Source organism: Pseudorca crassidens, chromosome 11 (assembly GCF_039906515.1).
Source record: "Pseudorca crassidens isolate mPseCra1 chromosome 11, mPseCra1.hap1, whole genome shotgun sequence".
Taxonomy (NCBI): domain Eukaryota; kingdom Metazoa; phylum Chordata; class Mammalia; order Artiodactyla; family Delphinidae; genus Pseudorca; species Pseudorca crassidens.
This window is the reverse complement of record NC_090306.1, coordinates 98,605,029-98,627,977: the sequence shown is the minus strand read 5'-3', so window position 1 is coordinate 98,627,977 and position 22,949 is coordinate 98,605,029. Positions and strand designations below refer to the sequence as shown.

At 39.8% G+C, this 22,949-nt stretch overlaps 1 protein-coding gene across 1 annotated transcript in view; it reads right to left on the bottom strand.

Annotated features, from left to right (window-relative positions):
- Window positions 1-22,949, bottom strand: part of EP300 (E1A binding protein p300) — a 74,721-nt gene that overhangs the window by 35,099 nt on the left and 16,673 nt on the right. Inside the window, exons 2-8 of the mRNA XM_067698199.1 lie at window positions 16,003-16,640; window positions 9,752-9,931; window positions 8,394-8,655; window positions 6,929-7,042; window positions 5,759-6,004; window positions 1,485-1,578; window positions 775-912 (exon numbers count right to left, since the gene is read on the bottom strand). Coding sequence (XP_067554300.1) covers window positions 775-912; window positions 1,485-1,578; window positions 5,759-6,004; window positions 6,929-7,042; window positions 8,394-8,655; window positions 9,752-9,931; window positions 16,003-16,640 — 1,672 coding nt within the window. The remainder of the gene's footprint in view (window positions 1-774; window positions 913-1,484; window positions 1,579-5,758; window positions 6,005-6,928; window positions 7,043-8,393; window positions 8,656-9,751; window positions 9,932-16,002; window positions 16,641-22,949) is intronic.

Below are 22,949 nucleotides of genomic sequence, written 5' to 3'. Positions count from 1 at the left end.
TTACCACTCTATAAGCCTTCCCCCTCTTTCATCCAACAAGACAGTGCTTGTGAGGCAGTGTGCCTGGCATACATAAACTTCACACCAAACAGTGCAGGGGTATTTCACATACTACTACAATGTGCACATTTGGAGGACCAGAAGACCACAGAGAGACCACCCAAACAGATTCAATTTGTCAAGATAATAAAAGCTTTACCAAGGGTAACAACAGAAGACAGTGTTGCCTCTACCATTCTAATGATCTAAGACCTAGATTTTCTTTTAAAATATGAGTTTTGTTAAGATAGCATTAAATGAATAATTTTTTTTTTTTTTTTTTTTTGCGGTACGCGGGCCTCTCACTGTTGTGGCCTCTCCCATTGCAGAGCACAGGCTCCGGACGCGCAGGCTCAGCGGCCATGGCTCACGGGCCCAGCCGCTCCGCAGCATGTGGGATCCTCCCGCACTGGGGCTCAAATCCGTGTCCCCTGCATCGGCAGGCAGACTCTCAACCACCTAAGCCCTAAATGAATAACTTTTAACTAATATATATTGATTACTGTTGCTAGGCGGAATCATTCACACACCATTAAAGGCTGAAAAACTCCTAACAAATGATGGTGAAAATGTTGAGAAGCAGAGAATAGGAAGCAGGAAAGCCATAGAAGTAGCAGCAGCAGCAGCCAGGCTATAGAAAAATCAGTAATATTTCTCTTGTGTTTAAGTGCCTGGCAGATTGGTAGCATGTTGACCTGGTAACTCCTTATGAATAAGACAAGCCGACAATCTTACAGTTTGTGAACAAGATGATTTCGAAGATCCTGAGTAATATCTTCATGCCATTGTTTCCGAATTCCAGTACTGGATGGTTGAGCTGCTGTTGGCATAGGACCCAGGGAGGCCACACTGGCATTTTCACTCATCATTGGGCTTTTAAAAGGAGTGAAATAGTTTTAGTGAAGAAGGGTAGGAGAAGGAGGATCTCATTTAAGTAGAGCTGACAGTGATGACTGCAATAGGACCAATATACTATGACAAGTCTATTTACACATAAAGAAGTCTGGGGGAAATGGTGTGTATGTATTTGTACTTGTGTGAGGGAAAAGAGTTAAACCCACAACATTTCTTTGTGTGAAGGGGTAGATGATGTCTTGTGTTTAAAAGACTAAGTCTTGTGTTATAAGACTAAGTTGTCACTTTGACACAGCTTATCCCAGGGAATCCACTGGGCAATGGATTAATTGTTAACACTGGGATAGAGCAAACTCGTTTTTTAAGCAGCTGCATTTGGAACTTTCTACTGTATGTGGGAAGGTGTCAGTTACCCCAAATAATTGATACAATTTCTAAAGAGGTTATAGAGAGCCTAAAGAATAAACTCAAACATATTATTTGTCTTCATTCATCAAGGATATCTTCAAATCAAGCAAACTAAAAAAACTCAAGGAATTCTAACAAGTGTCTGAAATCTGACAAAGGGCACAACCCAAGATAAAACTTACTTTTGAGAATTTATGGCTGAATGCAACATCGAGTCAGAAAGAAGATTCGACGTTTGAACCCCTACACCTCCATTTACTCCCATAGGACTAGCACCTAGGTCAAAACAAAAAGCAAGACAGAGTATTTTAAATACCAGCAACAATAAAAACAACAAAAACGGATGAAGAGAAAGGAAAAGCTATGAAAGTACTAGAAGAAAATATCACAGAAATTTTTATCCTTTTAAAGTAAGACCCAAAACAGAAGTCTTAAGGACATTTAGAAATTTGAGTAATAAGTAAAATAATCACCATAGACAAAGTCAAGAGACAGAAGACAAATCGGGGGAAAAAATGCTAGCATTGTATATAATAAACAATCATTTGCGATATAATTAGCAACACATATATAAAGGCTAATACACAAAGTACCTTTACAACCCAGTGAGAAAAAGATGAAGAATCCAAGAGGAAAGGAATAGGCAATTTACATAAAAAAGAAATACAACAACTTTAAAAGTATGCAAGTATGTTCAACTGCATTTAAAGTAAAACTTAAAGTAATATATTTTTCATGTACGAAAATATGAAAACTTTTTTTTTTCTTTTGGCTGTGTGGCTTGAGGGATCTTACTGGCTTATGCGATCTTAGTTACCCAACCAGGGATCGAAACTGTGCCCCCTGCAGTGGAAGCCTGGAGTCCTAACCACTGGACGGCCAGGGAATTCCTGTGAAAACTTTTTTATAAAGTCTGAGAATACCAAGTGTTGAGAAAGGTTTGGGAAAAGAAGCATTTTCAATAAAAATTCACAGATGTGTAAACTGACCCACTCTTGGGGGAGCTATCTGGTAACTGCTAAACAAATGAAAAAATGCGTGCATATATTCATTGACTTAGGATTTCCACTTGATATTGTCTTACAGTTATATATGTATGGACAGACATAAGAGTAATGATGTTAAAAGGAGCTAAAAAACTAGAACCAAAACTGTTTAGGGAACTGAATTAATATATGCAGGTGCTTTCATAAGCACAATCTATGTAAGGACATGTATGATGACCCCTAGGGAGGGGAATGAAAAACAGTGTTTGGGTTAAACATTTTTAATTGAATACTCCTTCAAATTGGCTTGAATAGCTCTATGTACACATATTAACTTTTTTGATTAATGATTTTAATGAATATTATTTCTTTAAAAACAAAAAAACAAACAATATTTACACTAAACCAGATTTTCGTGTGGTTAAAAATTTTTCTGATATACAATTTTATTAATATACCCTCCAAGATATTAAAAAAAAGAAAAAACTTCTGTAAAATGAAAATAATTGACTAGATTTCTAGACAATAGCTAATAAAAATCCTGTTGCCTTCTTTCATCATGCTTCCCAAATGCTTAGGCAGAACTCTGCTTCTGACATCATCAAGGCAGGCTCTAAAATGTAGTTGCTGGTAGTGGTCTACTTGTCACTATGAACACTCCACGTGTGAATACTCATTTTTAGAAAAATTACGTACCCTTAACACAGATTTGTTTTACTGGTCGTAAGAATATGAAGGTAAAAGAAAAAGTGATTACACTATGTATCAATTTGCTTATCTTACTGCCTTCTGATGGCACATGAAAACACAGCCAAACATTCCCTCTGAAGTATCCGGGTCCATTACTGCAAGTAATGGCTCCATAATAACTTGAGAAGGATACCCTTATATAGGTTCGCATTCAAGACCCTAAGAGTGAGCATTCACTTGAGAATACAAAAATGTAGGAAGAAAGACACTACTGGCACTGAGAGAATAAGTCAGAAAGAAAATGAACAAAAAAAGAATTCAAGGCACCTAATATTCAGTGAGTGTGTGTGTGTGTGTGTATATTTTAAAGCCCTAGGGGGAATCCTAAGCCATAGGAGAATACGTATTTTTTCTAAGCCCTAACACAATCTTTACAGAATAAGTGAATTCAATAGAAACCAGAAGATTAAGAATGTGGTCAAATATGGTCATGGAAGGCTTACAGTAAAAAGCTCTAATATGGAGTTCTGGAGTGGATTCCCTCTTGCCCTCCCTGTTACAGAGTCTCTATAACCTGATACACGTAGTAGAGATCTTGTTATTTTGCCTATTTAGTCACTTACCTGCCCATCCAAACTAGAGATGTTTCAAAAGTAGGGATCATGCCCCCTTTAGTATGTTTTTTTCAGCACACAGCACATCTAAGTGAATGCTGTTTTTATTCAAATGCCCTTGTCACTCACAGGTACGTAAAATTTATAACTCTGAGAATGTCCCTGCATTACAGGACTTTGGTATAAAAGGAAAAATTACTTCAAAGGAGGCCTTTGACTATCTGGCTTGTGCCTGAAGAAAAGAAACCATGATGACATTTTATGTTTGTTTTACACCAGTTTTCAAGATGGGCTCTGACACAACAAAGAAATATCTGAGGTATTCTAAAAGTACTGGCTCACAATGATGATTATTATCAAAAAGGCACCGTTAACTCAATAACAAGAAATGGAAAAACCTGATTAATCTTAATCCTAAAACATTTTTTAAAAAGACACTGAGAAAGGGGAAAAAAGAAATCCAAGAAGCTAGTTAACTTTCAAATAATCTTGTGGGTATATATAAATGTACATGCAAATACACAGATGATACAAGAGAAGATGACAAGAACTAAACTGGTAATTATACACAGAAACTTGAAAAAGTAATGGGAAACAACCAATTACAAAAATGAAAATCTAGGCCAGGGGTAGACAGCTGCATTGGGTCAAGATCCTAAAGCTCAAGGAAGATGCACTCTACATAACTTTGAAAGAGAGAGGAAAAAAGCAATCATAAGTTGGAGGGGGGGGGAGGAGGGAGGGGGAGGGGAGGAGGGGGAGGGAGGGGAGGAGGGGGAGGGGGAGGGGGGAGGGAGGGGGAGGGAGGGGAGGGGGAGGGGGGAGGGAGGGGGAGGGAGGGGAGGGGGAGGGGGGAGGGAGGGGGAGGGGGGAGGGAGGGGGAGGGGAGGGGAGGGGGAGGGGAGGGGAGGGGAGGGGGAGGGAGAGAAGGAGATGGAAAAGGGGGGGGAATGAAGTCCTCAGATCTCTCTTAATAAATAAGAGCTTGAAAACAAGCCTGAAAAGGCAGGAATGCTCTTCATTCCGGTTTCTAGTCCAGTTTTTAAAACTCCTTTCTCAATAACTGTTTAACAAGTTAGCATTGCTTGTTATGAAATAGTGTACATTTCCTTAAGTTAAAAATAAAAATCAGTAAGATTTACATTCTTACAAGAGTAGCGTGCCCAATTTTCTCATTTAGAATCAAACAGTTTGCAGAAACTAAAGCCTACTGCACTTACTAATAGAGGGATGAAAATGGGTTTCAAAGGAAAAAGCATGGTAGATTATTCCAAATTAGACAGTTGTCTAATTACAGAACTTCATCATCAAGAACAATTTTAGAATAAGAGGCAAATAATTAAAAGTTATGGGCTTACCTGTGCTGGGCATTTAACAATTTATATAAAATTGCTTAGATGTTCAACTGCCTGACAGTAAATGGATAGTCATAGGGCAAATCTCCTTTATTTTACCATACAATTAGAGAATAAAAACTACCCCCAAATCAGGATATTAAAACACTGCTCACACTTCCCCTTCCCTCTCAGTTTTATTATAGGAAGAGGTTAGGAGAACAAGTGTATTTGATAAACTATTTCAAAGGCAAACGACTACTGCTGCCAGATATGCAGAAATCTATATTAACAATAACCAAACATTTCAAATCAAAAGAATACTACCAAAAGAATACTTCGAGCCAAAACAGTTTCTTTGTGGCATTTAAAATATCAAAAAATTTGGAAACTTAAATGTCCACCTGTAACACACTGTTCTATGCGACAAAATACTATACAAGTATTAAAAAGGATACATTAGGCATGGAAACGGAAAGATGTCCACATTGTGTAAAGAAATAAGTCTGTTATAACACATGGGATCCCACTTCTAGAAATATAAACTAATATATGTATAACAGGATTAAGAAGGATATAAACCAATAGCAGTTGCCTCTGGTATGTGGATTACAAGGGGATTTCTACACTATAATCTTTTAAAAGTTACTTCAAAAAATTAATCATGTAACAAAAAAAGTAAGAGAGGGAGACATGGAGAGAAAGAGAGACAATAAAAGAGATAGACACACACACAGAGACTAAAATAAACAAAGAAGTTAACCTTGCATATTACATGGTATTTACACACACAACTGGTATCACATCTGTCACTAGGAGGACACAGACTTACTCATGTTGCTCATGGGCCGCATCCCCTGGGGAGACTGTCCAGATTGCTGGTTCTGCTGGTTCTTTGCTTGCACCTGGGGCTGTGTTGGCATCTGATTTACTTGATAGGGTAGTCCAAGGGCTGCATAAGCCCTTTCTATAGAGCTGGGATCAATCTGACTAACAGTGCTTAGGCTGGGAGTAGACTGTTGACCCACCCCTAGAGAGCTAGTATTTCCAAGTCCAACTGGTGCTCCAGTCAGAATTGCTAGAGAAAACAAAAGAAACAGTATTACAACATTAAAGATGGTGAGAAAGAAAACACTAGGATGTCTGAGTGAATTTTAAACACAAAATTATTGTTACGTGATTATGAAATACACACATCTTGTTTCCCATTATTTCCTTGAAAAAATTTCTAGATGCAGAACTGATTGGTCAAAGGGGATCATTGGCATGAAAAGCTTTTGATCCAAAATACCCAAAAGCCTTCCCACAGGCTGTATCAATATTCCCATCAGAGTGTATGAAATGCCTCAGAGCCACACAAAAGCCAACACCAGGTAGCATCATTTCTATCAATGTGACAGGAGAGAAATGGTACTTTATTTCATTCCTTAATTTAACAGGGAACTTTTTGGTATTTCCTCCCTCTAGTGAACTATTTCCTAGTCCCAATTCTCTACTGGGCTATTTATGATTTCTTCATTAATTTATGGAATTTAATTACTTTTTAAAAACATGCTATATATACAGTTCCAAATTTATCTTTCAATCCTAAATGCTAAATGTTTTGTTTCTAAAGGAGGTGTGGTGGCTGCACTTTCTACTTTTGACTTGTCTTTCCTCTAAGAAAAGCTCATCACCCCAGGCTTCTAAAAATAATCTCAAACTTTCTTCTTTCTTTTTACATTAATTTCAAATTATCTAAATATTTATATCACAGGTATAAAAGAGTAACTTGCCCAATGTCAAAGCAATGATCTTTCTGGATCTTATTTTAGGTAATAAGTACTTCCATTCTAACCTTATTAATATGAAGTTAGTGGTAAGTGGAAATAATCTAGTGTGATAGCACTAGGCAGTCACAGGAACTTCACACAATCAAGAGGTACTCTACCATCTCACCAAGTTGTGCTGGTGAGTCTAAGAATACTTTTGATATAAAGCTTCAAAAGATTTAGTCACTTACACTGTTGATTTCTCTTATCTCCAGCATTTTTAAGGGGTAGACACACAGGACAATCATGCCTTGTACAATTCTTCCAGTGTGAAATGATTTGTCGAGAAGATGCACAGTGTGCCACTAAAAAGAAGAAAAATGATTATTTTTTCAAATGCAGGTTATATTTTTATATTACTGTTAGCTAACTTATCGATCACATAATGAGTGCTACAAATGCTATTAACTCATTGCATATTCATAACACCTCTATAGGGTAGTTATTAATCCTCCCACTTTATAGTTGAGAAAACAGGCAAAAACTGGTTAAGTAATGTGTACAAAGTCACAGAGCACCCAAAGTGGGATTCAAACTCAAGTGGTCTGGCTTCCAGAGCCTCTATTTTTCACCACAAAGCTGTGCAATCTACTTTACATTATAAAAACCTGGGGACTTCCCTGGTGGCGCAGTGGTTAAGAATCCGCCTGCCATACAGGGGTCATGGGTTCGATCCCTGGTCCGGGAAGATCCCACATGCTGCAGAGCAACAAAGCCCGTGCACCACAACTACTGAGCCTGTGCTCTAGAGCCCGTGAGCCACAACTACTGAAGCCCACGCGCCTAGAGCCTGTGCTCCGCAACAAGAGAAGCCACTGCAATGAGAAGCCTGCGTGCCACAACAAAGAGTAGCCCCCACCTACCACAACTAGAGAAAGCCCCCGTGCAGCAACAAAGACCCGAGACAGCCAAAAATAAATAAATTAAATAAATTAAAAAAAAAACCCTATAAAAACAGATTTCTCTTAAAAAAAAGAAATGGTACAAATTAACTTATTTACAAAACAGAAATAGAGTTACAGGTGTAAAAAACAAACTTATGGTTCCCACGAGGGAAAGGGAGGGGGGGATAAACTGGGAAATTGGGATCGACATATACACACTACTATATATAAAATAGGTAACTAATAAGGACCTAGTATATAGCACAGGGAACTCTACTCAATATTCTGTAATGATCTGTATGCGAAAAGAATCTAAAGAAGAGTGGATATATGTGTATGTTTAACTGATTCACTTTGCTGTACAGCAGAAACTAACACAACATTGTAAATCAACTATACTCCAATAAAAAATTAAAAAAAAAACAACACACAGATTTCTAATGACTCTATAAACATACAAATTGTACTAAGTTGGGTAACATTCTTTTAGTATTGGCCTACATGATAGTTAGCAAACCCTCAATAATATTTAAAGCTATGCTGGGGCAAATAAAAGTCAGTATCACCCCAAAAGGGAAGAATCTAAAACTTCCTCTCCTACCACATCTCTAGATACTCATTCACAAAATGATTCTGAATTTTATCATAATTAAATACAGAGTAAGGCATTATCAGTAAGGAGTCTCAAAAGAGAAGAGAGAAAATGTGATCAGCTCTAACTGTAAAAAAAAATATTAATTGCTGAGCACAAAAACCTTTTGAGCCCACTCACCTTGGCAGGACTTGCCTGACTGGCAGTGTGTCATGTGGTTAAGGACGTTCTTCATTGTACGACAGTGGGGAAGGTTGCACTGCCTCACTTCCCCATTGGCCTGCTCTCGCCGCTGGCACTTGTGAGCGTGCAAAAGGAGAACAAGCTGCTGCTGGATGAGCTTGCGCTTCTCTGGATCAGCTGTGTGTGCTCCAGAACCCATCCCTTGGGCCACCGGAGTCACCAGGCCTGGCTGCTGGACCTGCGGGGTCTGCTGCTGGCCCTAAGGGATAAAACAATAAAGATTCATTTGATGTTAGGTGTCATAGTTTGCTACCTCCTTAATAAATACGGACTTGGAGATTTTCAATGAAAACCTTTAAGGACAGTCTACCATGTACCAGACCCAATTTTTTGACACAGGGGATTCTACGATAAATGATGACTTCTACCAACAAGAAGCTCAATTTAACAAGAAAACAAATTGCTATATTAGCAAGCAAAGAGAAGGACATGGTAAACTCCAGTGCGAGGGGGGGAAAGGAAGGGATCTGTTGTGAAGAGCGTGTTCAAGTTAGGTTTTGAAGAATAGTGAAGAGCTTCTTGGGAGAGCTGGCAGGGGCCTTTCAGGTGGGTGAAAAATTAGTTTCTGTAAACCCTGGAAGAAATTTGGTTTTTCCTAATAAAAAAGTAAACATTTCTGGAGGCAGAAATGACATGTTTTGTTCATCTTTGTCTCCAGTACTTAGTGAAGTATCTGAAATATAGGCATTCAATGACTATGGGACACAAAGCAAAAAACCTAAAACATCTGAAAAGGAAATAAAATTCCTATAGGACAATTTTTTCCAAAGATGGACATGGACTACCTGACACATTTACAAATGGAGATAGTTTTACTTTAGAAAAATAGCAACGTTAGAAGCTTTGGAGATTTTACCATAACAAAAATCACTGTTAAAAACAATCTGTAACTTTGAAAGGGAAGTTACTTCTGTGTTATAGCATCAGATACAAATCAGTAGATGTGGTGATTGAGAGTTGGAATCCTTTTTCAGAGAGTCCTTCCCAAGAGGAAAAAGGTTCCACTTTTGTATCCTACAAAAAGAATTGCTCACAAGGAGAAGCTGCATATGGCAGGACCCCAAAACTTTCAGTGTAGCAGCCCCATTTGCTCCTATTTGGACAGCATCCTTACTGGTCAATACTGCAAGTAAAAAAACACCAGGTGAAATGGAAGGAAGGCACAAGCTTCCTCAATCACAGGGGCCATCCATTACATCCTAGTGTGTATAGTATAATAGAAGACATAAGAGGTTTAACACAATTCTGTTAAAGTGTCAGATGGAAGACAAATTTGTAAACAGATTACTACCCACCATGTTGGGCATTCCTCCACCAGGAGGAACTGCCTTTTTGTCCATTGCAAATGGAGATAAGCTATTTGGTAGTACAGACTTTGTCGGAATCTGTAGACCAAGGCCACTGGCTCCAATCTGCTGTCCAGAATTCTGAGTATATGGTGAACCGTAAGGATTAGGGTTGTTCAGCATTCCCATCTAAGAACAAGAAACAGAAGAGAAATTAAATCTTATTCCCCACACTAATAGGAAATTACTATTTCCTTTCCTTTTCCACTTCCTAATTTACAAAGACAATTTTAAAAGAAACTCTCTGTATACATAAACAGACTATAATCTAGGGGCCTGAGGTACAGTAAATTTAGAGCTGTTTGCTGTAAATATGCGATAAACGTTTTAGAAAAATGTATAAGCGTCTTCATTTAGCTATATCTACTAAGCAGGCTCTGCCATTCATCTCCACTTTTAATGCACTAAATAACTTTCATTTAAGGTGCAAACTATAACTTAATAAATTCAATTCAACTCAATAAACCATCTAATCCTTAAATATATTAGAGAACTTGATATATCAAAATGCTTATTCCAGCATTTTGTTTATATAAAAGGTAGAAGATTGGTAGCCTGGGGGGATATGTACTTTTTTACTTAGGGACAGGATTGAACAGTGATTTTAAAACTTTTTCAATCTGAATCCTTTAGGTATAGCATGCAAACTTCAAAGTCTGCACCATTTCTTGCTGTCTTACACCTAGCTGCTTTATTAAATTGCCTTCTTGGCTCTTAAAGTAATCTGAGTGTATGTGCAATCCCTATGTACTTTAAAAAGTAAGTTTCGGGAATTCCCTGGCAGTCCAGTGATTAGGACTCCACATTCCCAATGCAAGGGGGCACAGGTTCGATCCTTGGTCGTGGAACTAAGATCCCACATGCTGTGCAGTATGGCCAAAAAGAAAAAAGAAAAAAAAGTAAGTTTTTTCCTGTGTTTATGTAAGTCCACGTGGAGCCATCATACTGTATAATGATTAACTTGAACAGAGCATTAATTATTCAAAAACCAAATGTTTTACTGATAACAATGATGCAACTTACAATTCTATCCTTCCACATAAGACCCCACTGTAAGTCAATCATCACCTACTGGGCAAGCACTCAGAATGAAAACTAATGACACTACAGCTACTGTCCAATTAAAAGGAGTCATACTAGATTTCTATATCCTTCTCAGAGAGATCCAATTCTATCAAAGGGTCCTTCAAATTCTGCCTCTAGCCACCCAATCCCCATCATTCCCATGTATACATGCCCACTGTCACTGTCCTAATACAAAGCTCTTCATCACAGCTTTTGTAGACTGTGACTAACAGGTTTTCTTGCCTTCTGTCCTCACTTGGTTTCTACTCATAAAGGGGGAAAACCACGGTATACCAGACCTTTCATGATCTTCATGTGAACTGACTACTTCTCCATGGTATCCTATCTCCTATACCCATTAACTTGCAAACCTGAGAGCATCATGCTTCTTGAATCGCCAGCATTTGCTTAAGATTTTCCCTTTCCCTAAAACTAGGCAGTTGAGTGGCACACCCTCCTTTCCTATTTTTTACTCCTGAATGCTAACCTGTAAAGGAAATAAAATATTAAATTCGCAAAGAGGCAGGAATGATGATAGGGAACGAGACTGAGGGAAGTGGCATAGTGTGGGTGAAAGCATAAAAAAATGAGGCAGCATGAATGGGAAGCATCCAGAGTAAAAAATTTATTCAGTCTCCAATAACTGGAATTTCCTACGTGAATCTGGCCAGAAAATCAAATACAAAAACAGGCTTAAATGCAAAGTTCAGGTTTCTTTTGGTAGTTTCCAATGTGGCTGGGAGTGCTGCTGCTACATATTGCTTTTTTTTTTGCGGTACGCGGGCCTCTCACTGTTGTGGCCTCTCCCGTTGCGGAGCACAGGCTCCGGACGCACAGGCTCAGCGGCCATGGCTCACGGGCCCAGCCACTCCGCGGCATGTGGGATCTTCCTGGACTGGGGTACGAACCCGTGTCCCCTGCATCAGCAGGCGGACTGTCAACCACTGCGCCACCAGGGAAGCCCTACATATTGCTTTTAAAGTACTAATATTTATACTAATATAGTCCCAATAGTATGCTCACCTACACCTGGAGGAGTATTTTACTTGTATTTCTTATTAGCATGGAAATTCATGGTAGACATAAAATGAAAGCCATTTAAGAGTCCATAATTTATATAGATAAAATGCTGGGATTTGTAAGATGCCTTGATGTCTCCTGTTAATAAGCTAATACCTTCATCAAACACGTCCTAGTAGAATCTGGTCCTTCACACATTTGTTCACATGGATATTGCCTTGACTGCCTACACTAACCGAGTTTCAACCAATTCCTGACATTGCTTGTTCCCTCAGTCACAATGCATTACCTAGAAACTCCAAGTTCACTCTGTAGCAGACTACGGTCTCAAATATACAGATTGCACTAACTGCGGGTCAGCTGGCAGTAATTCACTCCTGACACTTCTGGTCACTCTGACCAACAAAGACTCTCTCAGGCTTTTTGTTTACCTATCTCCCTCAGAGTTCTGCTGTCAGTGTTAGAAAATGAAATGCAACCAACCCCCCCCACCGCTACCCTTTCTATTTACCCACCCCCCACTACTCCCCCACGAAATAGAATAGGAAGGGAATATACTGTACTTAATTTCTGCTACACTGTAGTTAGTTATTTGATCTTGTTCCCTTCTCTATAGCTAATGGGATCCAGATGTCCAACTAGTTAACTACCACCTACCTGAACAGCAGCGATACAGATCTCCACCTAAACTGAAAAGGCAGAGGACCAGGAAGCCACAGTCCTAGGCAACTAAAACCAAAGGGCCTGCAGGGGACTATTTTATCTTTCTTTAAAAATAAATCTGACACTACAGGTTGTTTCTTAGTGTTCAATACATTAAAAGGGAACACAGGAACACATAAGACACACCATGGTACCAAACACTGACAAATAAAAAAGTAGTGCCCAATATACAACAAATGTAACAGTTTAGGAACATTTAACATAGGGACAAAAATCCCTTAATAAGACTTGCAGGCATCAACAGTAGTGCACACCGATACTAAATGTGAAAATGTGACTCCGTGATTCACCAAATAATAACAAATTAAACAACATCCTGACATGTCCTCCAGCCTATCAGATTTGATAAATACATCTATATCCAAGTCATTCGCCAGGCACTATGTTAACCATGGCAGGGGCAGGGCAGCACGTACAATGATAAACAAGGAAGACTACAGGGATCTCTCAGAACAGAACTGACAACCAATCTTAAACGTTTTCTAGACTCAGTCCTATTACTCTTATACCACTGCCTTAGTTTAGGGGGGCGTCATCACCCCACAGGGACTATTTTTCAAATTGATACTGTACACCTAAAACCACACCCATCTAGATCGTAAATTTGGGAATAAGATCCTCCTCTTTAGAACCCATCAGGATATGGCATTAAGATCTGTCTTTTTCTCTCTCAACATGGATTATTCCTCCCTGCCTTATACTTAATACCCTCTTAACTGGCTCTTCCTACCTGCTTCACTCCTTGCCTATCCAAGAACACACAAGAAAGACAAAGATGCAACATATCAATCACTGCTCTTACTTTAAAATTTATAGGTTAAACACTCTTTAATATCACATGCCAAAGCGCATCACAAACTGATGTTAATTTTAAGAGAAGAGCTCCAAAAGTAACAATTTACATCAACTTTCAAATATAAAATATAGGTGGGATTTCCTTGTTTCATTTAAAACAAGGAAATATTTTAATAATTAAGTTTTTATATTTGAATTGCCCCTTTCCATGAAAATATAAGCTCCACAGGTACAGGGATTTTTGTCTGATTAATTTACTGCTATATATACAGTCCCTGAAACAATGTTGATACAGAAATTTGTGATTTAGATTAGAAGTACGACAGTGCCCCACTCTCAACCTAGGCCTTCTCCCAATGTGCCTTTCCTTCCTTTATTTTTCTTCACAGCACTTACCTGGAACACTATGAATTTATATCTTATGTGTACACTAGAAAGTAAGTTCCGGGCTTCCCTGGTGCAGCAGTGGTTAAGAATCTGCCTGCCAACGCAGGGGGCATGGGTTCGAGCCCTGGTCCGGGAAGATCCCACATGCCGCGGAGCAACTAAGCCCGTGCGCCACAACTACTGAGCCTGCACTCTATAGAGCCCATGAGCCACAACTACTGAAGCCCAATGTGCCTAGAGTCCGTGCTCCGCAACAAGAGAAGCCACTGCAATGAGAAGCCCGCGCACTGCAATGAAGAGTAGCCCCCGCTTGCTGCAACTAGAGAAAGCCGGCACGCAGCAATGAAGACCCAACGCGGCCAAAAATAAATAAAATAAATTTATATATATATATATATATAAAAAGAAAGTAAGTTCCATGAAGTGAGTTTATTCACTGCTCTATCTTCAGCATCTAAGCTAGGACTCGGGGCTTCCCTGGTGGCGCAGTGGTTGAGAGTCCGCCTGCCGATGCAGGGGACATGGGTTCGTGCCCCGGTCCGGGAAGATCCCACATGCCACGGAGCGGCTGGGCCCGTGAGCCATGGCCACTGAGCCTGCACGTCTGGAGCCTGTGCTCCGCAACGGGAGAGGCCACAACAGTGAGAGGCCCGCGTACAGCAAAAAAAAAAAAAAAAAAGCAAGCTAGGACTCAGTAAATATCTGTTCAATCAGTGAAACTTTCAATGTCTGTCATCCCTGCCCCCCCACCCCCCATATAAACATCAGGAGGGCAGGGACTCTTCACAGGCAGGTTCCTAGAAATCTAGAAGAGGTACCTAATAAATATTCTACCTTCTTGTTTCTGGTTCTCACTCCAAGTGTTCTAAGTAAACCACATCAAAACAGCAACATAAAAGTGCCAGAAAGGGAGAACCTATAGAGTAGATAGTGATGCCAAACAGAATTTTTTCCTAAGTCAAGATGTCAATATTCTTTATCCTGTAGCAAAAAAAAAATATTTAAGGGCTTTCATTTATCTACATGTGACCTCAGTGCCCCCACTCCCAATTCATCCGTATGTCTTCATTTCATCCTTGAACTCTCACCATCATTATTCTCAGGAATATAGAAGTCCCAATGCCTGCTCAAATTATTCCTCTTACAGAGCAAGCTTGCTCCTGACTCCTTGTGAAAATCTCTCCCATCTCTAGTATCACCTTCCAAGCGAAGCCATCTCTTTCATTCAACAAGTATTTACTAACTACATGCCAGGCACTGGCAACCATAGTGTGATACCATTTTAAGAAAAAGGAATAAAATGTGTATGAAAAATATGGTGGAATAAACATCCAACATATGCTTATAACATCTTAATTATACATACAGAGTACACATTTAAAAGGTTTTTAAAAATATATTTAGCATTCTCTACTTAATAAGGCTAAGAAAGTAGGCTTTTTAAAAAAGAAAAGGCTTTCGGACTTCCCTGGCAGTCCAGTGGTTAGGACTCTGCGCTTCCACTGCAGGGGGCATGGGTTCGATCCCTGGTCAGGGAACAGAAGATGGAGCAAGAGAGCCAACACAGCACTCAGGATAGGCCCAGGGATGGGGAAGGCCAAGAGAACAATTCACACCGCATGGCCCCTCTATGAAACACAAAACCTATTTTTCTCTAAACCTTTCAAATAACAGCCAAAATCAGGATAACTGGAAGACCTGGAATGTTGGTTGAGGCTTTATAGTAAACTAATGCATCTTAATTTCCATCAACCGTTAAGAAAAAAAAATAACACATCTCTTAAAAAACAGGGACATCCCAAGCAATCTTCAGGTAGACAAATAAAGTCTACCTGAAGATAATATAATGCTGGCTATCTCAAAACTGTGTTGTTTTTTTTTTAAGGAAGGCTATGAAGGCTAAAATGAGATGAATTAGAAATGAAATGAAAATATTCTAATACTTGTGCCACAGGGAACAGGAATTAGCTGGCAATCATTTGTAAAAAAAAAAAAAAAAGTATTACTTACATTTAATTTAAGAGCTTCATAAAACTTGTGACAACACAGTAGATCCCTGGCATATAATATGTGGGAAATGATACATGATGTAAGAAGATTAAACATGAACAGTAAAGAATAAATGAATAACTGACCTCAAGCCCTCCTCCTCCATCACTGGAGCACTGAAAAACATACTGACGGTACACAGAAACCAGAACTGCACTTACCTTAAGAGGCTGGGGCCCTCTCAATCCTGTTTGTCCTCCCATCTGGGGAGAGCCTTGCTGCAGTGGCTCAGTCATTAAGTTGCCAGCATTTCCCATGCCTGGGTTTGGGTACTGCATATTAGGTCGCCCCCGGCCTGCTCCAATTGAACCGTTCATGACTTGATTAGGCATCATCCCTTGTCCATTGCCTGCAGTCAACATTCCAGGATTCATGCCAGCATTCATCCCTGTGTTCATTCCCATGCCAGGCTGATTTACTGGACTGTTCATCATACCTGTTGCAGATGGTGTGGGACCCTGATTTGGTCCACTAGTGCCCATCCCCATGTTGGGAGAAGTCAAGCCTGCCTGTGCCATTGGGCTTTTGACCATGCTATTTATCAAACTTAATCCAGGACTGTTCTGTTGGGCCTGGCTGGCCATGCCTTGGCCTGGGCCACTAACCCCCATGTTGAGGTTAGGGGAACTACCAGAACGTAGCAATTCTGACAGTTGTTTATGTTTAGAGGCTGCATCTTGTACCATGCCAAGGCTCGTCTGAAGCTGACTAATATCACCACCATTGGTTAGTCCCAATTCTGTAGAGTTGATTAATTCATCTGGTAAGTCGTGCTCCAAGTCAAATAGAGAGCCAAAATCTAAAAACAAAGAGGAAAGATAAAGGTTAAAGTATGACAGAGTCAAAATTACAAAGTTCTCTATACTTTGTTCTTGATAAGCATTAAATATCATTTCTAAACCTCACTCCATGGAATACTATCTATTTTTATTAGTTTTTCATATTATACTAAAAAAAAGGTGTTTTATATATATATAAATATATATAAATTATTGTCATGCCAACAAGTTTGAACACTTATAGACTGTACCTAAAACAAGACCAGAGAAAAGGGGAATACATCTTACATGGGGGGAACACACACCCATTACATGAGTTGCCAAAAGTTTGTACTGACAGTCATGCAAAAGATACACAATTAAGTTGTGTACCAGACTTCCCTGGTGACACAGTGGTTAAGAATCCCCCTGCTGGGCTTCCCTGGTGGTCGAGAGTCCGCCTGCCGATGCAGGGGACACGGGTTCGTGCCCCCGTCCAGGAAGATCCCACATGCTGTGGAGGGGCTGGGCCCGTGAGCCATGGCCACTGAGCCTGTGCGTCTGGAGCCTGTGCTCCGCAACGGGAGAGGCCACAACAGTGAGAGGCCCGCATACCGCAACAAAGAGTAGCCCTGCTCGACGCAACCAGAGAAAGCCCACGCACAGCAACGAAGACCCAAAGCAATAAAAAATAGATTAAAAAAAAAAAGGTGTATACTATTCCAGAATTCCTTAGAAGAGCTTAAAATAACTTATCTATACACAAAATAAATTCAGAACAAAAGATTTAAAATATAATAATAATAAAAAAAGACAACTGATAAAAAAGATCTCCCCTTTGTAAACCATTCAGTGTAAGCTCCAGGAAGACAGGAGCTGCTTACCACTTTACCAAATTCCCATCACACAGTGCCTGCTACAAAGCTGAATGAATTTGCTTTGACCTGACTTCAGACTACAGATTAGTTTTCCTTAACCAAAATCTAGCTGAACAGGATACAAAACCATGCCTCTAGATTCTTCAACAACTGACAAACCACTACCATTCCACCTCTGCCCCATCCCTGAGAAAGAGGATGCAAAAATTATGGATTAACCTAGGTTTCTCATCCTTGGCACTATTAAACATTCTAGGCTGGATAATTCTTTGGGGAGAGGGAGAGACTGCCCTATGCACTATAAGATACTCAGCAAATCACTGGTCTCTCCTCTTAATACCAGTAGTAGCTCTAACCCATTTGTGACATCAAAAATGTCTCCATATATCACCAAATGTTCCCTGGAGGTGCAAAATTGTCCCTTGGTTGACCTGTTGACAGTACTAACTCATTATACAGATTGAGATGTTTTGAGTTTTAATTCTCCAAGTAGTTTTAACATTAAAAGGACACTTCTGCGTATTTAAAAATTAAATATATTTGAATCTACAACTGATAATCCTATTAAAAATAACCCATCCATCAAAGACAAGATACCACTCTAATAATGATCGTGTTGGTCCAATTACCCTTGGTTCATAAGTGCAATTCTTCCTCTATGTGTCCTTCCTGTTCTTTTGCATTCTATCATGGCAATGAAATTCACATGTGTTGTCTATATTTCTCTCCTCCTCTCCTGCCATCTCTTCCCCATCACCACCCCTCACCCCACCTATGCACCCAGACTGTAACTCCGGGAATAACATGTCTTACCACTTACATACCAACTCCTTGCCTAATGCCCAACAGAGATAAGCAACTGGTCATATTTTAGTTGAACTGAATTATACCCCAGGATCTCAGGACATGATTTAGAGTCCAGATTTTTACAGAATTATTCAATTCCTTTGGAAAAATCATGTGCCCCTCCATCATAAAAATAAAATGTCTTATGAATAGTTGTGGAATATGAATAAGGTTTCAAATAAAATTTACCTGACATCACTACTCAAAAGGCAACTGCTTAATATCAATATAATGATATATTTCCTTCATTATTTCCTATTTACATAATTCACAATACTGGAATCATATACACTTTTAAATAAATAAAATTATTTATTTATTTATTTATTTTTGGCTGTGTTGGGTCTTCATTGCTGCGCACAGGCTTTCTCTAGTTGCGGCGAGTGGGGGCTGCTCTTAGTTGCGGTGCGTGGGCTTCTCATTGCGGTGGCTTCTCATCACTGAGCACGGGCTCTAGGCGCGCGGGCTTCAGTAGTTGTGGTACGTGCCTCAGTAGTTGTGGTTCGCAGGCTCTAGAGCGCAGGCTCAATAGTTGTGGCACACAGGCTTAGTTGCTCCGCAGCATGTGGGATCTTCCCGGGCCAGGGCTCGAACCTGTGTCCCCTGCATTGGCAGGCGGATTCTTAACCACTGTGCCACCAGGGAAGTCCCCATATATACTTTTAAGCAATTTTGCATTCTACTTTCCCCCTGGAGTATACAAGGAAACATTCCATCATCAGCATATTTTTAGTGTTAAACATTTAGGAAAAAATGAAAATAATCTCTACCTATTTAGAAACTTAAAAAATACACATGGGGTATTCCTTGGCAGTCCATTGGTTAGGACTCTGTGCTTTCACTGCTGAGAGCCTGGGTTCAATCCCTGGTCAGGGAACTAAAATCCCACAAGCCATACAGCACAGCCAAGAAAAAAAAAATAATAATAAAATAAAATAAATCAAAAATACACAGGGACTTCCCTGGTGGCACAGTGGTTAAGACTCTGTGCTCCCAACACAGGGGGGGCCCGGGTCCAATCCCTGGTCAGGGAACTAGATCCTACATACATGCCACAACTAAGAGTTCACAAACAACAACTAAGGAGCCCACATGCCACAACCAAGGAGCCGGTGAGCTGCAACTATAGAAGCCCACCTGCCACAACTAAGACCCAGTGCAACCAAATAAATAATATTTAAAAAATTAATCAAAAATCAAAGTACACACATACGTAAGTGATAAAGGAGAAATCACAAACTGAGAAATAATAAAAATACTACATTTCAAAACTTAAAGGTTTATGTTAGAAAATAAAGCTTGAAATTAACAAGTATCCAAGTTGTTATGTTAAAAAACAGTAAGAAGAAGATGATCAAATATAAAAGCAATTAAAAAAACTAGAAAAATGGAGATAGAACTGAGAGGTTATTAACAAGATCAGAATTTGGTTCCTTGAAAAGACTAATAAAAGATAAACTTCTGGGAAAGTTAAGGAAAAAAGACAATAAAAAGAGAAAGTGGTCCTACTAATCAATTTCACACAAAAAAACTGAAGAAAGAAAAATGAATAAATTCCTCATAAAATACTCAATAGGGCTTCCCTGGTGGCACAGTGGTTGAGAGTCTGCCTGCCGATGCAGGGGACACGGTTTCGTGCCCCGGTCCGGGAAGATCCCACATGCTGCGGAGTGGCTGGGCCCGTGATCCATGGCCACTGAGCCTGCACGTCGGGAGAGGCCACAACAATGAGAGGCCCGCGTACCGCAAAAATAAAAAATAAAATAAAATAAAATACTCAATAAACTTCAATTAAAAAGAAATTATATAGGATAAGTGTCCTAGCTTCTCCAACAAATCAATGGCATAAAAGGGGGAAGGAAAAAAAAAAGAGAGAGAATGAGAGAAGCTGTTATCATTCAACAACCAAACATACCTCGTTTGGATCCTGATTCAAACTAACTGGAAATACATTTTAAGAGAATCAGGATAATACAGACTGAATAGTGGGTAATATTAAGAAATTATTAATTTTGTTAGGTATGACAATAGCATAGTTAAGTTAAAATAAGTCCTAAGAGACATATATTTAAGTATTTCTACTGAAATGACAAGTCCGGGATTTGCTTTTAAAAACTCCAGCAGAAAAAAAAAGGGTGTGTGGGGGGGTGGTGGACAAAATGATCAGTAACTTGTAGTAATAGGCACATAAGAGTTCTTTCTACTGTTCTACTAAATTGAATTATCTCATTTAAAAAACTTTAAAAGGAGACAGAGAAAACCTGAATAATCCTATTACTATTAAAGACTTATTGGTTAATTTTTCCCATTAAGACCAGAACTAGATATTTTTACAGGCATGTCCTACTGAACTTTCAAGGAAAAGACAATTCAAGCTTATACAAACACTTCTAGAAAATAGAAATACTCTGAAAACCACATATGGCCAGTAAAAGAAAAGGAAGTCATGAACACAGAAGCAAGAATCCTTTAAAAAAAAAAGAGAGAGAGAGAGAAAAGAAAAAAAAGAAAGAAAAAAAAACGAAGAGCAAATCAAGTTTATCAGTGTTTTATAGATGTAATATCATGATCGAGCTGGGATCATCTCAGGAATCCAGAAGGAGGGTTTAGCATATTCACTGTAGTAACAAAGGAGAAAGAAAACATTATATCTATCTCAATGACTATAATAAAAGCACTGGCTAAAAGTCAATACCCAATCACAATTTTTTTTTTTTTTTTGTGGCTGCATTGGGTCTTCATTGCTGCACATGGACTTTCTCTATTCTCTAGTTGGAGTGACCAGGGGCTACCCTTCCTTGTGGTGCACAGGTTTCTCACTGTGGTGGCTTCTTCTTGCTGTGGAGCACAGGCTCTAGGCACGTGGGCTGCTTCAATAGTTGTGGCACACAGTCCCTAGAACAGGGGTGCTTCAGTAGTTGCGGCCACAGGCTTAGTTGCTCCGTGGCTGCAACTACTGAGCCTGCGCTCTCGAGCCTGAGAGCCGCAACTACTGAGCCCGTGCTCCACAACAAGAGAAGCCACAATGATAAGAAGTCTGTGCACTGCAATGAAGAGTAGCCCCTGGTCACTCCAACTAGAGAAAGTCCATGCGCAGCAACGAAGACCCAATGCAGCCAAAAATAAATTAATTAATAAAAAAAAAAACTGATGGGAAGAAGGATATATGTATATGTATAACTGAATCACTTTGCTGTACACCTGAAACTAACACAACAGTGTAAATCAACTATACTCCAATATAAAATAAAAATTAAAACAAACAAAAAAAAATGATGGGGCTTCGCTGGTGGCGCAGTGGTTGAGAGTCCGCCTGCTGATGCAGGGGACACGCGTTTGTGCCTTGGTCCGGGAAGATCCCACATGCCGCGGAGCGGCTGGGCCCATGAGCCATGGCCGCTGAGCCTGTGCGTCTGGAGCCTGTGCTCCGCAACAGGAGAGGCCACAACAGTGAGAGGCCCGCGTACCGACAAAAAAAAAAAATGATGGGAACTTCCTTAAACTGATAAAAAGGTCTCTTCCAAAACCTAAAAACTGACAGCAAATATGGATAATGGACCAACATTAAAAGTAGCCTCTTTAGCATCGAAACAAGACAAAGATACCCATAACAACCACTTCTATTCAGTGTGAACTGGAGTCTCTAGCCAAAGAAATAATATAAGAAACACTCATGAGTCAAGATTGAAAAGGAAGAAACACAACTTATTGTATGCAAATGATATAACTGTCAACATGGAAAACCCAAGGCAAAGAAGTAGAAATAGTGAGAGCGTACCCAGGTGATTTAACATACCACAAATACAGACAAATTAAATTGCACTTCTATACATGAGCAAAAAATGATTAGAAATAAGTTTTAAAAACACAATAGGGGAAAAAAGATCTGACAACGTTATTAGAAAATATGTGTAAACTGTGAAACTAAAGACCATCTAAACAGGACTTCCCTGGTGGTGCAATGGTTAAGAATCTGCCTGCCAATGCAGGGGACAGGGGTTCGAGCCCTGGTCCAGGAAGATCCCACAGGCCTCAGAGCAACTAAGCCCGCGTGCCTAGACCCCGTGCTCTGCAACAAAAGAAACCACCGCAATGATAAACCAAAACGAAGAGCAGCCCCTGTTCACCACAACTAGAGAAAGCCTGCGTGCAGCAATGAAGACCCAAAGCAGTCAAAAAAAGACCACCTAAATAAATAAAATAACATCACAAAATCACAAGTGTCTGGATACAAACCCTCAATGTTATATAAAGACTTCAATGCTTCCCCAATATTGATCTAGATTCAATGCAATGCCAATCAAAATTCTAACAGTTTGGACTTCCCTGGTGGTGCAGTGGTTATTCATCCCCCTGCCAATGCAGGCGACAAGGGTTCGATCCCTGGTCCGGGAAGATCCCACATGCTGTGGAGCAACTAAGCCTGTGCACCACAACTACTGAGCCTGCATTCTAGAGCCTGCGAGCTACAACTACTGAGCCTGCATGTCTAGAGCCCGGGCTCCGCAACAAGAGAAGCCACTGCAATGAGAAGCCTGCGCACCGCAACAAAGAGTCACCCCCACTTGCCTCAACTAGAGAAAGCCCGCGTGCAGCAACGAAGACCCAACATGGCAATCAATCAAT